The sequence below is a fragment of the Delphinus delphis genome, chromosome 2 (genome assembly GCF_949987515.2).
Source record: "Delphinus delphis chromosome 2, mDelDel1.2, whole genome shotgun sequence".
NCBI lineage: Eukaryota > Metazoa > Chordata > Mammalia > Artiodactyla > Delphinidae > Delphinus > Delphinus delphis.
Genome location: NC_082684.1, coordinates 146,763,497 through 146,775,426, shown reverse-complemented (window position 1 = coordinate 146,775,426; position 11,930 = coordinate 146,763,497). Strand labels below are relative to the sequence as shown.

At 40.0% G+C, this 11,930-nt stretch overlaps 1 protein-coding gene across 1 annotated transcript in view; it reads right to left on the bottom strand.

The window, feature by feature from the left end:
• Positions 1-257: 257 nt before the first annotated feature.
• PRTG (protogenin) overlaps positions 258-11,930 on the bottom strand; it is a 127,836-nt gene continuing 116,163 nt past the window's right edge. The window contains exons 16-20 of the mRNA XM_060002982.1: positions 6,045-6,227; positions 4,513-4,633; positions 3,068-3,233; positions 1,129-1,233; positions 258-644 (exon numbers count right to left, since the gene is read on the bottom strand). Coding sequence (XP_059858965.1) covers positions 258-644; positions 1,129-1,233; positions 3,068-3,233; positions 4,513-4,633; positions 6,045-6,227 — 962 coding nt within the window. The remainder of the gene's footprint in view (positions 645-1,128; positions 1,234-3,067; positions 3,234-4,512; positions 4,634-6,044; positions 6,228-11,930) is intronic.

Below are 11,930 nucleotides of genomic sequence, written 5' to 3'. Positions count from 1 at the left end.
AGTCTTCCCTTTGCTCCAGTGATATATTTCATAATCCAGTCAAATATCTTGACTGTCTTTTCACATTGCTGACACTGAAACATTCAAAATACGTGAGCTTAAAGATAAAAAAAAAAAAAAAACACATTCAAAAAAGGTGAAATACCCAATAAGATATCATGATTTTCACAAAAGGCTTTGGCTCCCTGTTCACTGTCCTTCGAAAAGACTTAAAGGTGAGAATACCTGGACGTGGCTATCTAGATTGGAAAATCCTTTTAATCAAAGCGGAGCATGGCAGATGGTGGCTGAGGAACTGAAGAGGAAATCTGCTCAGCATCTGATGGCACTGCATGTTCTTCACACTTTCTCATCGAGGGATCCCCACTCGAATCAGTGCCAGTGAAGGAACTGGGGGTCAGGGGTGTGGTACTTATAACTGAGGACAGGTGTATTTCATCATTGGACTCATGGGAGAACCTTCCAGAATCCCCAGTTTCGTGGCTGCCTTCACTATTCGCTGAATGCTCAGTATCAGTTGCAACACCAAAGGGTCTTGGGAAGCTGGCTGTATGACCTGCGGAGCTGGGGGAGTCCTCGTCACTGATTAATACGGTAGTGCCTGGCTGGTAAAAGCAGACCGCTTGAGTAAATCTTCTTTGAGGCTGGGTAAAAATACATAAAACACCATCAGTGATAACAGAGTGCTCTTAAAAAATAACAAATCTGGTTTTGCACACTGTGTGTGTGCTGAGCTAGCAAACTGATCGAGTACATGGGTAAAAGACCATCATGAAGGAACTGTCTAGGTCAGTGGTTCTCCGAGGAGTGGGAACACATCAGAATTACTGGGGCAAGTGAAATGTCGAAAGGCTTCTTCAGTGATTTTGATGAAGGCTCCTGACCCATCCCTTTCTCCATTGCCCCTCAACTCCCACTGAAAACCACAGCTCTGATTACTATTCCAATTGTCACTTCGGTCATCAATCCCCATGGCTTTCCATAGAGTCATGCCCCTAATTAATAAAATCACGGCTAGAAAGAACAAAGAAGTTAAAAAAAAACTCACTTACATTTTCCTCTTTTTAAAATTACCATCTCATATACCAGGGGCAGCAAAAGATTTTTTCCATTTAATGGGTGAGTTACCTGCTCAGCTTTTATCTTCTTAGAATCTTGGAAAAAAAGCCATTTTTTCTTAGTGTTGTTTTTAATTATCGGACCATAGCTATTAATTATCAGGTCAGTTCCTCCCTGGAGATATAAAAGGGGAAAATGCACATATTATAGATTTCAGTTTATTACAAGTAGTACACAAAATTTTTAAATGTTAAAAGAAAAAAATGATCACAGACATTATTATTTCTTCTTTTACACCAGCAGCACACAACAAATACAAGGTACTTGTTCGTGATCAAAAAGATATAATAGGTTTATTCCTAAGACAGATATATATGCTGAAGTATTTGGGGTGAAGTGTAAGGATTCCAAAACATATTTTCAAATGACAGAGGAAACAAAAATATATAGAGAGAGATACAAAAGTATGAAAAGATACTGACAATTATTTGTGCATTTATTAAATTTTTTCAACCTTTTCACATGGTTGAAAAATTTAAAAAGGATTTAGGAAGAGAAAAATGGGCCCACATATGCTCAACAAAATGGCAATAGACGGGGGATCAGCTCTTAGGCTAACCCAAGGGAATTCAGAGACCTGGCCTCCAAACTGGCTTCTCTGCTTCAATTCAGGCCCCCACTCTGCTCTGTGTCCTTTCATTTTAGATTCTCCCTCTCTCTTCCCATGTCTTCCTCCCCACTTCACTTCTCTTCAATCCTTTCTCATGTCTAGTTCCAAGTTAGTAATAACAGAATGACAGTGTATTTTGGTACTTTCTGTGCTTATTTAAAAGTTTTAGGTTCTAATGTTCTAGATTAATTTGAAATAAATTAAATGGCTTACATTTGTATCAGAAAATAAAAGCTAAATTAAGTTGCAAACAAAAAGACAACAGGAGTAGCAAAAATCAATGTACTATTATTTACCCATAATATATATAGTATATAGCACTGTGCTAGATACACGTAAATTGCATCTGCTAAATATAATTATATAAAATTTAACATCAAAATTGCCTGAAATTTTTTAATATTTTTGGTATTCTAAATTTTAGGGAAAGGTTGGGGAAGAAGAATTTATAGCAGGATTTGGCAAACTTTTCCTGTAAAGGGGCAGATAGTAAATGTCTTAGGCTTTGCAGACCACACATGCCCTCTGTTGCATTTTCTCCTCTTCCTCCTTTTTTGTTCCCCCCAAACTACCCTTTAAAAATGTGAAAAACATACTTAGCTCAGAGATGACCATACAAAAACAGACTGCAGGCTGGCCTGGGCTGGGCTATAGTTTGCAGATACTTAATTTACAGCACATTCGTTATGAGGGCTATTATAATAATGCACGATATCTAATGCTGCAAGTGACTAAAAATAATTTTCAGTTGGTGTTCATAATGCTTATCGCTGTACTATTATTACACATAGTGGAAAGGACATGAAGTATTATCCTCCAATGACATCTCTTTACTATATCCAACTTCCTAAGGCCGTACAGGGTAGGATTTTGAGACATCTATTTATATACTCTATATTTAAAAAATTTTCATTCACACCTGGAATGTGCTGATGCTCCATTTAGTTCTAAAATCAAATAAACTAAGTTGAGAATGGATTAATAAAAAATCGTCCATCCAGTATACACACAACAATCCAAATTGTAGTAAATATGGACTGATGACCTTGATGTCCTTATTTAAGACATCTCAGCTCCACATAATCCGAACTAATTGAATTTATGCTACTTTCTCATATTTTCTTTATCTTCATCTTTTATTCTTTTATCTATCCCTATCTTCTCCCCAAATATTGTATGCAAGGAAGGATCTGGGTGAAACGGTTTCACATTTCATTATGTGAAGTATGGACACAATACACTCAACATACAATTTTTTGGTAAAAAGATTTTACGCATAAAGATAAGATGAATGGTAGGAAGGACTATGTAGCACAACAGTCGCTCAGCTCAGAGTACCTTGGCATCGATGAAGCTGTTCGGCATGATCATTGGCATTAAGGACTCTTCATTTTCTAGAGCTCCTTCCAGGTTCTTTCCTACTTCATTTCCATTGGCTAGGGAGGCACTGGTATGAGATAATTGTTGAGTCCCATTCTGTGCTGTCTTGGAGGCAGTTGATTTCCTGAAATATTGCAAGAAAAGGAAATTTTCTAAGTCCACAAGAAGAGAGAAGTAAATGTACCAAATTTGGTGAAATCTGGGAAGTTCACAACTTTGCAAACAATGGAGTTCCTTAATGCTTGTTTCTTAAATATCTTTAGAAACTATTAGATTATAACTCCAACTCACTGCTGCAAACTTTTATGATGTGAGAAGGCTTGTTTTTTTTGTCCCAATGTCTGTTTATATAAAATTACTCTTTACACTTAGTAAAAACCTTAATATTTATAAAGTACTATTATTTATTATTGTCGCTTATTTATAATATATGCAGAAACTGTAGTTTAAAAAATTTACATGCTCTCCTTCAGGTCTGCAGATTGTCACACTAACGTAACAATTAATGATGACAAATTTACAGTAGCACTTATGCAAGATTTAGGCATCACTAAAACAATGTACATAAAGATTTCATTAAAAAATTCTTGAAGTGAGAAACTTGGACAGTAAAATTAAGCCAGTTCCATATACAAAAAACTTTAAAATTCTTTCATTAACATGTTTTCTGAGTGTGTTTCTATGCACAAGTACCAAAAACATATAGAATAAACTCTGAAAAACCTATGATAATGCAGAGAGTCTAGTGATGGAGATTACCTAAAAATGATGTGTATTTGACTTTGATTTTTTTAAATAAAGAACCTTAATAAATGAAAGCAAAAGCCAAAATATAAAAGGTTAGAAACAGAGAGGTTCACTGAATGCTGAGAATTTAGCTGAAGTCAAAAGCACTGATAAAATTGCCTGACAAGAGTTTATAGAGAACTAATCCCTAGTTATTACATTTGTTTTAATCCATGTCTGGAGAATCCCAAACATATGACCTATGGTGGTGAGGGTAGAGCTCTCAAGTGACTCAGACATTTCAGGCTACTTAAATATGAAAATATTCCAGGAAGTAAGGAATCCCTCAATCAGCAGATACATCATATTAAGTGGGTTATTTTCTTTAAAAATCCAAAGGATATACTTTGTGTTTCTCAAAATACCAAGGAAATGAGAAAACTAGGTCCTCATTGAAGAGTATTTTGTTGGTACAGTAATTTTTTTCAAATGGTGAGAGAATAATTTGCCAAAGTGAGCACATCTCTATAGCTGTAAGAACCCAAGTAATAATACATTCATTTTAAAGTGGAAAATCCAAGTTACTCTAAAAGGCACTTGATTTCAATTTGTTTCTGTGGTTACTGTAATTTAAATGTTTTTTAACCACATCAACATCTCTAGCAATGGAAACACACCTGGCTTTACTTCGGTATATCAAGATGAGAACACAGATGAGGATGCAGGTCAAGGCTATGCCAACACCTACAGCAATGCCGGTCATTGATTTTTGGTCCAGATGGTAATAGCCTGAATAAACTGGAAGGGGAAACACATGTACTCAGAGTCAATCAGAAAAGTAAATGATTCCATTTATCATAATTCTCAGATATTAGCTTTTCAACAATGTGTCTTCCTCTCACAGGAAAACTTTTGACAGTATCTGTGTCTAAGCAAAGAAGACATATTACTCTTTTATCAGTGACCTTAAAATTGGCTTATCTTCTCATATTGAAGATTCTAAATATGAGTTCTAGGTATTATTATATCAAACATGAACATCAGTTCATAATTTATAACGCTAAAAGGCACAAGGCATAGATGTTCACTGACAGGCCAAAGGGTAGCTTTCATGTCATATTACCTTAAAAGCAGATCTGTATACTGAAGACTAGTTTTCCATTTATGCATTTTCATGTACACAGCAGTGCTTCTCAAACTTTAATGTGCATAAGAGTTACTAGGGGATATGTTAAAATGCAGACAGATGCTGATTCACGAGGTCTGGGGTAGAGCCCACGCACAATTCTGCATGTCTGACAAGCTCCCAGGTGCCATTTGTGCAGCTGGTCTCTAGGCACTTTGACTAGCAAGGTATCTGAGAAGCGAATACGAGCCTTGCTCTCCGCTTCCCCTGATGATACGGCAGCTACTGTGGCTACCTCCTTCCTGTGCTTAAATCTGACTGCCCTGCCCTTCTCTTTGTTTCTCTCTCTCCTTTCCAAAGTGTCCATCCCACAATACTGAATGACTATCCTCTGAGGAACTAAGAGCCTTTAAATCCCGCCCTGAATTCAGCTGGCACCTCCTCAATCTGAAGCTGTTCCTGCCACACCCTGCATTGCCACCCAGGCCCCCTCCCCCAGAGAGGGGAAAAAGGACGTGTCTAGTCCTGGGTCACAGGGGGCCCTGGCGTCCTTCAGAACAATAGGACGATACCCTGAGTGGAGTGAGAATGGCTCTTTAAAGGTATTTTTTCCAATTGCTTTCTGGAGAGAAATAACTTTCACTCTGGAGAGGATGGGGTTTTTGTTTTTGTTTGTTGTTTTGGTGGGGAAAACTCTTAATGAAAACCATGCTCTTCTTAGCTTGAACACCACAACCATCACTGCCATTTATTTCCACAAACCCCCAGACGCCTGCTCCCATCAGCTCAGGGGTGGTGTGGCTCATCTGTCTTGGTGGATGCACAGCTGGGAGGAGAAGTAACTGGGACACAGTGGTCTGAACACCACAGTTAGTTCTGAGGGAAGTGTTTTCTCCTTCTAGGAGTGCAGGGAGAGCCATGCAGCTCCACAACATCAGAACCTTGCCAGCAAGAATTCAAGGAGCCGAGTATGGGTTTAGGGATATGGTCACGGGAGGAGCAGAAATAAAGCAGAGGGGAGCTGGAAAACAATGTGTGTTTTCGTTTCTTAAGGAAAATCAATGATTATGGCAGTATACAAACCTTTGACATCAGCAGAATCTAAACGCTTGGGCCTCTGATTTGATTCAGGAGTTTCCTTTGGAAGTACGGCCAGCTCCACAGAATTTGAAAAGGGTCCTTCTCCTACCTCATTGGATGCAGATATCTTGACAATGTATATATTTCCTGCCACAAGGTTTTCTAGCAAAGCCATGGTTATTGCCCCTATAAATATATCAATTACAAATTAAGTAAACTGTCTTTTATTTATTCTTTTAATCACACAAACATGGTCCTTTATTTTTAAAATATTTTTCTGATTATAAAAATAACACATTTATTAGAAACCATCTGTAAAATAAATAAAATGACAATCTCCCATTGTTAACATTTTTGTGTATTTGTGTGTGTGTACGTGTGTGTACTGTACATGTGTGAGTACATATTTACTACGTGCATTTTTATATCCTAGAGTTTTCATTTAACATTGTGCCATGCACACTGCCCCTATATAATCCTTCTCTGTAATTTTGTTTTAAGAGTAGCTCGTAAAATCAACATGTATTTTTGTTTGGATACATATATGTATATACATATATATATATAAATACACACTTTTTTTTAACCAAAAATATATATATAAACATATATGTAATTTTTTACTCTTTACATAGGTATGGATACAAATAGCATTAAAAACATTTTATTATGGAATATTTCAAACATAGGTAAAGACAAAATAACACAATGAACTCAGATTCAACAATTACAAGTAGATTTAAAAAATCCAATATGAGGGCTTCCCTGGTGGCGCAGTGGTTGAGAGTCCGCCTGCCGATGCAGGGGACACGGGTTCGTGCCTGGGTCTGCGAAGATCCCACATGCCGCGGAGCGGCTGGGCCCGTGAGCCATGGCCGCTGAGCCTGTGTGTCCGGAGCCTGTGCTCCGCAACGGGAGAGGCCACAACAGTGAGAAGCCCGCGTACCACAAAAAAAAAAAAAAAAAAAAAAAAAAATCCAACGTGAGACTCTTTTTTTTTTGGCCATGCCTCACCGCTTGCGGGATCTTACTTCCCTGACCAGGGACTGAACCCATGACCACTGCAGTGAAAGCGCTGAGTCCTAACCACTGGACTGCCAGGGAACTCCAATGAGTATCTTTTTTTTTTTCTTTTAGAAATGTTTAAACCACTTACAGTAATTGTGATAAATGATTTTGTTCTTATTTCTTAAATTAGAAACAACAATTATTTTTGAAAGTATGAATATATTTTTCACCCTCCTAATCATTATCTAAGATTTCCTGAATATAAACAGGCAAGAAGATGCCAAAGTTATGTAGGAACCTCACGGTGTTGAAGGCTAAGACCTCAGATTAACTATCAAAATTATCACCAGCAACCTGGCTAGCATCTACTTCTCTCCAAAATGAATCATCATTTGAATTTATATATATTTGGTATTGAAAGGTATCTTCTCTGATGGCATGACTGCCAAGAAGGATTCCTATTTGGGCACTGCTATTTCTTGAGGTGTCTTTCTGCTCTTGTCCTGCCACGGCACTGAAGTATTTTTCTTACAAAGGGAATCCCACCCTAGGAATTAGTCTTAATGTTAAGAAACCAGGTATAAAAGAAATTCAGCTAGGAAGTTGTTCTTGCACTGAATTTATGGGTGGATATTCACAGGGAAACCTAGCTTCCCTGGGGTAATTTCTTCTCATTTTTTCCTGATGCAGGGCACCCTTACAATAAATAGTTTTAGAGAGCTTACAACAGCTGGTAGCTGTCACCGCCAGCTCAGAGCTGGCTACACTAGTGCACTTGCTACAATATATTTCATTATGCAAGCGAAATGCAGGGTGATCTTAGAGCTGAGGCCATGACTCAGAGGCTACCTCTGCAGGTCACATTGTGGGAGGGAGCTGGACCCAGTGGCAGCGCGAGGAGCTGAACACAGTTTGCTTTCATGTGCTCCGGTTTCAACCTGGCCTAGAAAGAGTGTGAGCTACTTGAATACACAACTGTTGAATAAACACACTGACCCCTATTTAGAACCAGGAAGAGTGTCTTTCCACTGCCACTTGCTCTTAGGCAGGTGAATTAAAAAGCAACAACATATTGTGACATGTTACCATTAGCTAGATGGAAGAACATTTCAATTTGTTTACCAACATATAAATAAATGGAGTCTCCATTTTATCATAGAATACTTTACATTTAATTTTAGAAAGTGTTTGGCAAAGTCAATCACTAGTGAAATTAAAATTCTTTCGCTTAATTTAAACATTACAAATGGATGAGCTGTGTGTGTATATGTGTGTATGCACACTCCCCTTTCTCCCACAGGAAGTCTTCCTTCAGACAAAAAAAGGAAACTATAACATTCAGGTTCCCATACGAGCAGTTAAACCAGTTCCCAAATATTAAAGTGATTTGACTGTCCCTATATTCTCTCAGCAAATGGTCTAAATTCCAGTTGGTGTGATTGTTTCAGTCTACAGCCTTTTACACACATCTGAACTTTTAGCTAGACTAGGAGTTTCACAAACCGGACAGTGTTAACAGGCTCAGCGTTGGATCAATGTTGATCAAGTCCTGGCATGTTACCAATTAAGTAATTTGCAACTTGGGGCATGTCACTGAACTTTACTTTCCTCGTGGGGGCAATAATTCCCACCTCATATAATTATTATATGGATTAAATGAACTACCATGGACAAGTGTCTGACACAAGTGTATATACTCAATGAAAGTAAGTCTTCCTCCTCACCTCTGATCTCCTCTCTTCCCTTTCTGGAGGACAGAAATTTTTTTTCACATGTGAACAGCTGAAGGTGGCTAGCATAATGCTTTGCACAAGATAATTCTCAGTAAATACCAACTGAACTAATACTAAAATATGAGCCATTTGTTACCAAAGGAATGTTCATTTAAAATATAAAAGCAGGGCTTCCCTGGTGGCACAGTGGTTAACAATCCACCTGCCAATGCAGGGGACACAGGTTCGAGCCCTGGTCCGGGAAGATCCCACATGCACGGAGCAACTAAGCCCGTGTGCCACAACTACTAAGCCTGTGCTCTAGAGCCCGCGAGCCACAACTACTGAGCCTGCGTGCCACAACTACTGAAGCCCACGCGCCTAGAGCCCGTGCTTCACATCAAGAGAAGCCACCGCAATGAGAAGCCCACGCACTGCAGCGAAGACCCAACGCAGCCATAAATAAATAAACACATTTATAGAAAAAGAAAAGAATGTCACCATATGTCACAAGATCTTTAACTTGTCATATCACCTCTCCAGACCTGAGTTTTCTTCTCTGCAAAATGAAGAGCTGATGTCCATCCCCAAATACTAATTACTATTCATTCCGCCTCCAATTAGCGCCTTCCACTGCAGGCACACTGCTGTCACTCCAGTCTTAACATCATCACCTCATACCTTCATGCTGTCACGTGTCTCTTCTCTGGCTTCCCAGACCCCAACCTCCCCAGCTCCTCCTCTGCCTGCCCCTCCCACCGCCAACTCACCCTGGAAATGACATTCAGACTTCTACAAGAACACAAGCTTCACGGGGCTCAGGGACCTCCTCTCTTTAGTTCACTGCTGTGTCCCCACTGTCCAGAGCAATGCTTAGTGCCTAATGGGTACTTATGCTGGTCAGTTTTAGATATCAACGTGGCCAGGCTATAGTGTCCAGTTGCTAGCTCAAACACCAGTCTAGATATGGCTGTGAAGTTTTCTTTTTTAAGATGAAATTAATGTTTAAACCAGTAGACTGAGTAAAGCAAATTACCCTCCATAATACAGGTGGGCCTCATCAAATCAGTTTAAAGCCTTAAGAAAAAACACTGAGTACCCCCGAAAAGGAAAGAATTCTGCCTCCAGACTCAAGACTTCAACATCAACTCCTGTCAGAATTTCTAGCCTGCTGACCAGCTCTGCAAATTTCAGATTTAGCAGCCCCAATTCCTTCAATCTCAATCTCTCTCTCTCCCACTCTATCTACCTACCTACCTATCTGTACATACATACACACACACACATGCAAATACTACTGGTTCTCTTTCTCTGGAGCACCTTGACTTATAAACTACTCAGTAAAGATTTATCAAATCTTACAAATGCTTTTTTTTTTTTTTTCCAGTTCGCGGGCTTCTCACTGCTGTGGCCTCTCCCGTTGCGGAGCACAGGCTCCGGACGCGCAGGCCCAGCGGCCATGGCTCACGGGCCCAGCCGCTCCACAGCATGCGGGATCCTCCCAGACCGGGGCACGAACCCGCGTCCCCTGCATTGGCAGGCGGAGTCCCAAACACTGCGCCACCAGGGAAGCCCACAAATGCTTTTAACCTATAAAATAAAACACTGTTTCATGCTAAAAAGAAAAACAAACAAAAAACCTCTCAGAATATATTAGACTCTGGGGGCTTCCCTGGTGGCGCAGTGGTTAAGAATCCACCCATCAATGCAGGGGACACGGGTTCAAGCCCTGGTCCGGGAAGATGCCACATGCTGTGGAGCAACTAAGCCAGTGAGCCACAACTACTGAGCCTGAGCTCTAGAGCCCGTGGGCCACAACTACTGAGCCCATGTGCCACAACTACTGAAGCCTGCATGCCTAGAGCCCACTGTCTGCAACAAGAGAAAGCACCGCAGTGAGAAGCCCGTACACCACAATTAAGAGTAGCCCCCGCTCATCACAACTAGAGAAAGCCCACGTGCAGCAACGAAGACCCAACGCAGGCAAAAATTAAATAAATAAATTGATTTTTAAAAAAGCAAAGCGTAAGATTTTACGGTTGGAGAAAAGTCCCAGTATGCAGTCTCATACCTTTCTCTCTTCTGTCCATACTAAGTGATTTTGTTTTTTCAATTCCAGTCTTAACTTCATCTACATACTGATGACTTCTAAGTTATACCACTAGTCCATACCTCTCCCATGAACTTAACCCTCCCACCGCTTATTCAACCTCTCTACTTGGACATCCAAGAGGCATCTCAAATGTAACATGTTCAAAATCAAACTTTTGATTTCCCCCACCAATTTTGTTTCTTTTTTTTCTTATACCCCACATCAATCTGTGGCAAATCGAGTAGACTATTCCTTCAAATTATGTTCTCATAGCTTCTTATTACCTTCCTTGTTATTATCCCTGTCCAAACTGCCATTAGCTCTCACACAGACACCTGCGAATTAAATGGTTTCCCAGGGACTTCCCTGGAGGTCCAGTGGTTAAGACTCCATGCTCTCAATGTGAGGGGCATGGGTTCGATCCTTGGTCGGGGAACTAAGATCCCACATGCCCCATGGCGTGGCCAAAAATAAATAATAAAATAAAATATACTTTAAGAAAAAGAAGAACTAAAAAAGTAAGTGGTTTCCCAATTTCTGCTCTTACTTCCTTATAGTCAATTTTTCAGGTAGGCTGTTAGGGGGTTGCCAAAGTAATCCTTTCAAAATGTAAATCAGATCAATGTCTTCCATCCCTCTTAGAAAAAAATCCGTGGTCCAGGAAGTCTGGCCTACCAGATCTTCCCTTGGCAACCTCCCCACCTCATTTCCCATTTCCCCTCACTCTGTCTAGCCACCCTGGCCATCTTGTTGTTCCTCTAAAATGCCAAGCGCACTTCTGTCTCAGGGCCTTTGCACTTCCCCCAGATATCCATATGTCTCTGCTCAGATGTCATTTCTTTCAAAAGAACTTACCCCGCTACCTCCATCACTTTATTCTTTCTCCTATTTTTTTTAAAATTTATTTATTTTATTTATTTATTTTTTTGGCTGTGTTGGGTCTTCTTTGCTGCGTGTGGGCTTTCTCTAGTTGCAGTGAGCGGGGGCTACTCTTAATTGTGGTGTACGGGCTTCTCACTGCGGTGGTTTCTCTTGTTGCAGAGCATGGGCTCTAGGCATGTGGGCTTCAGTAGTTGC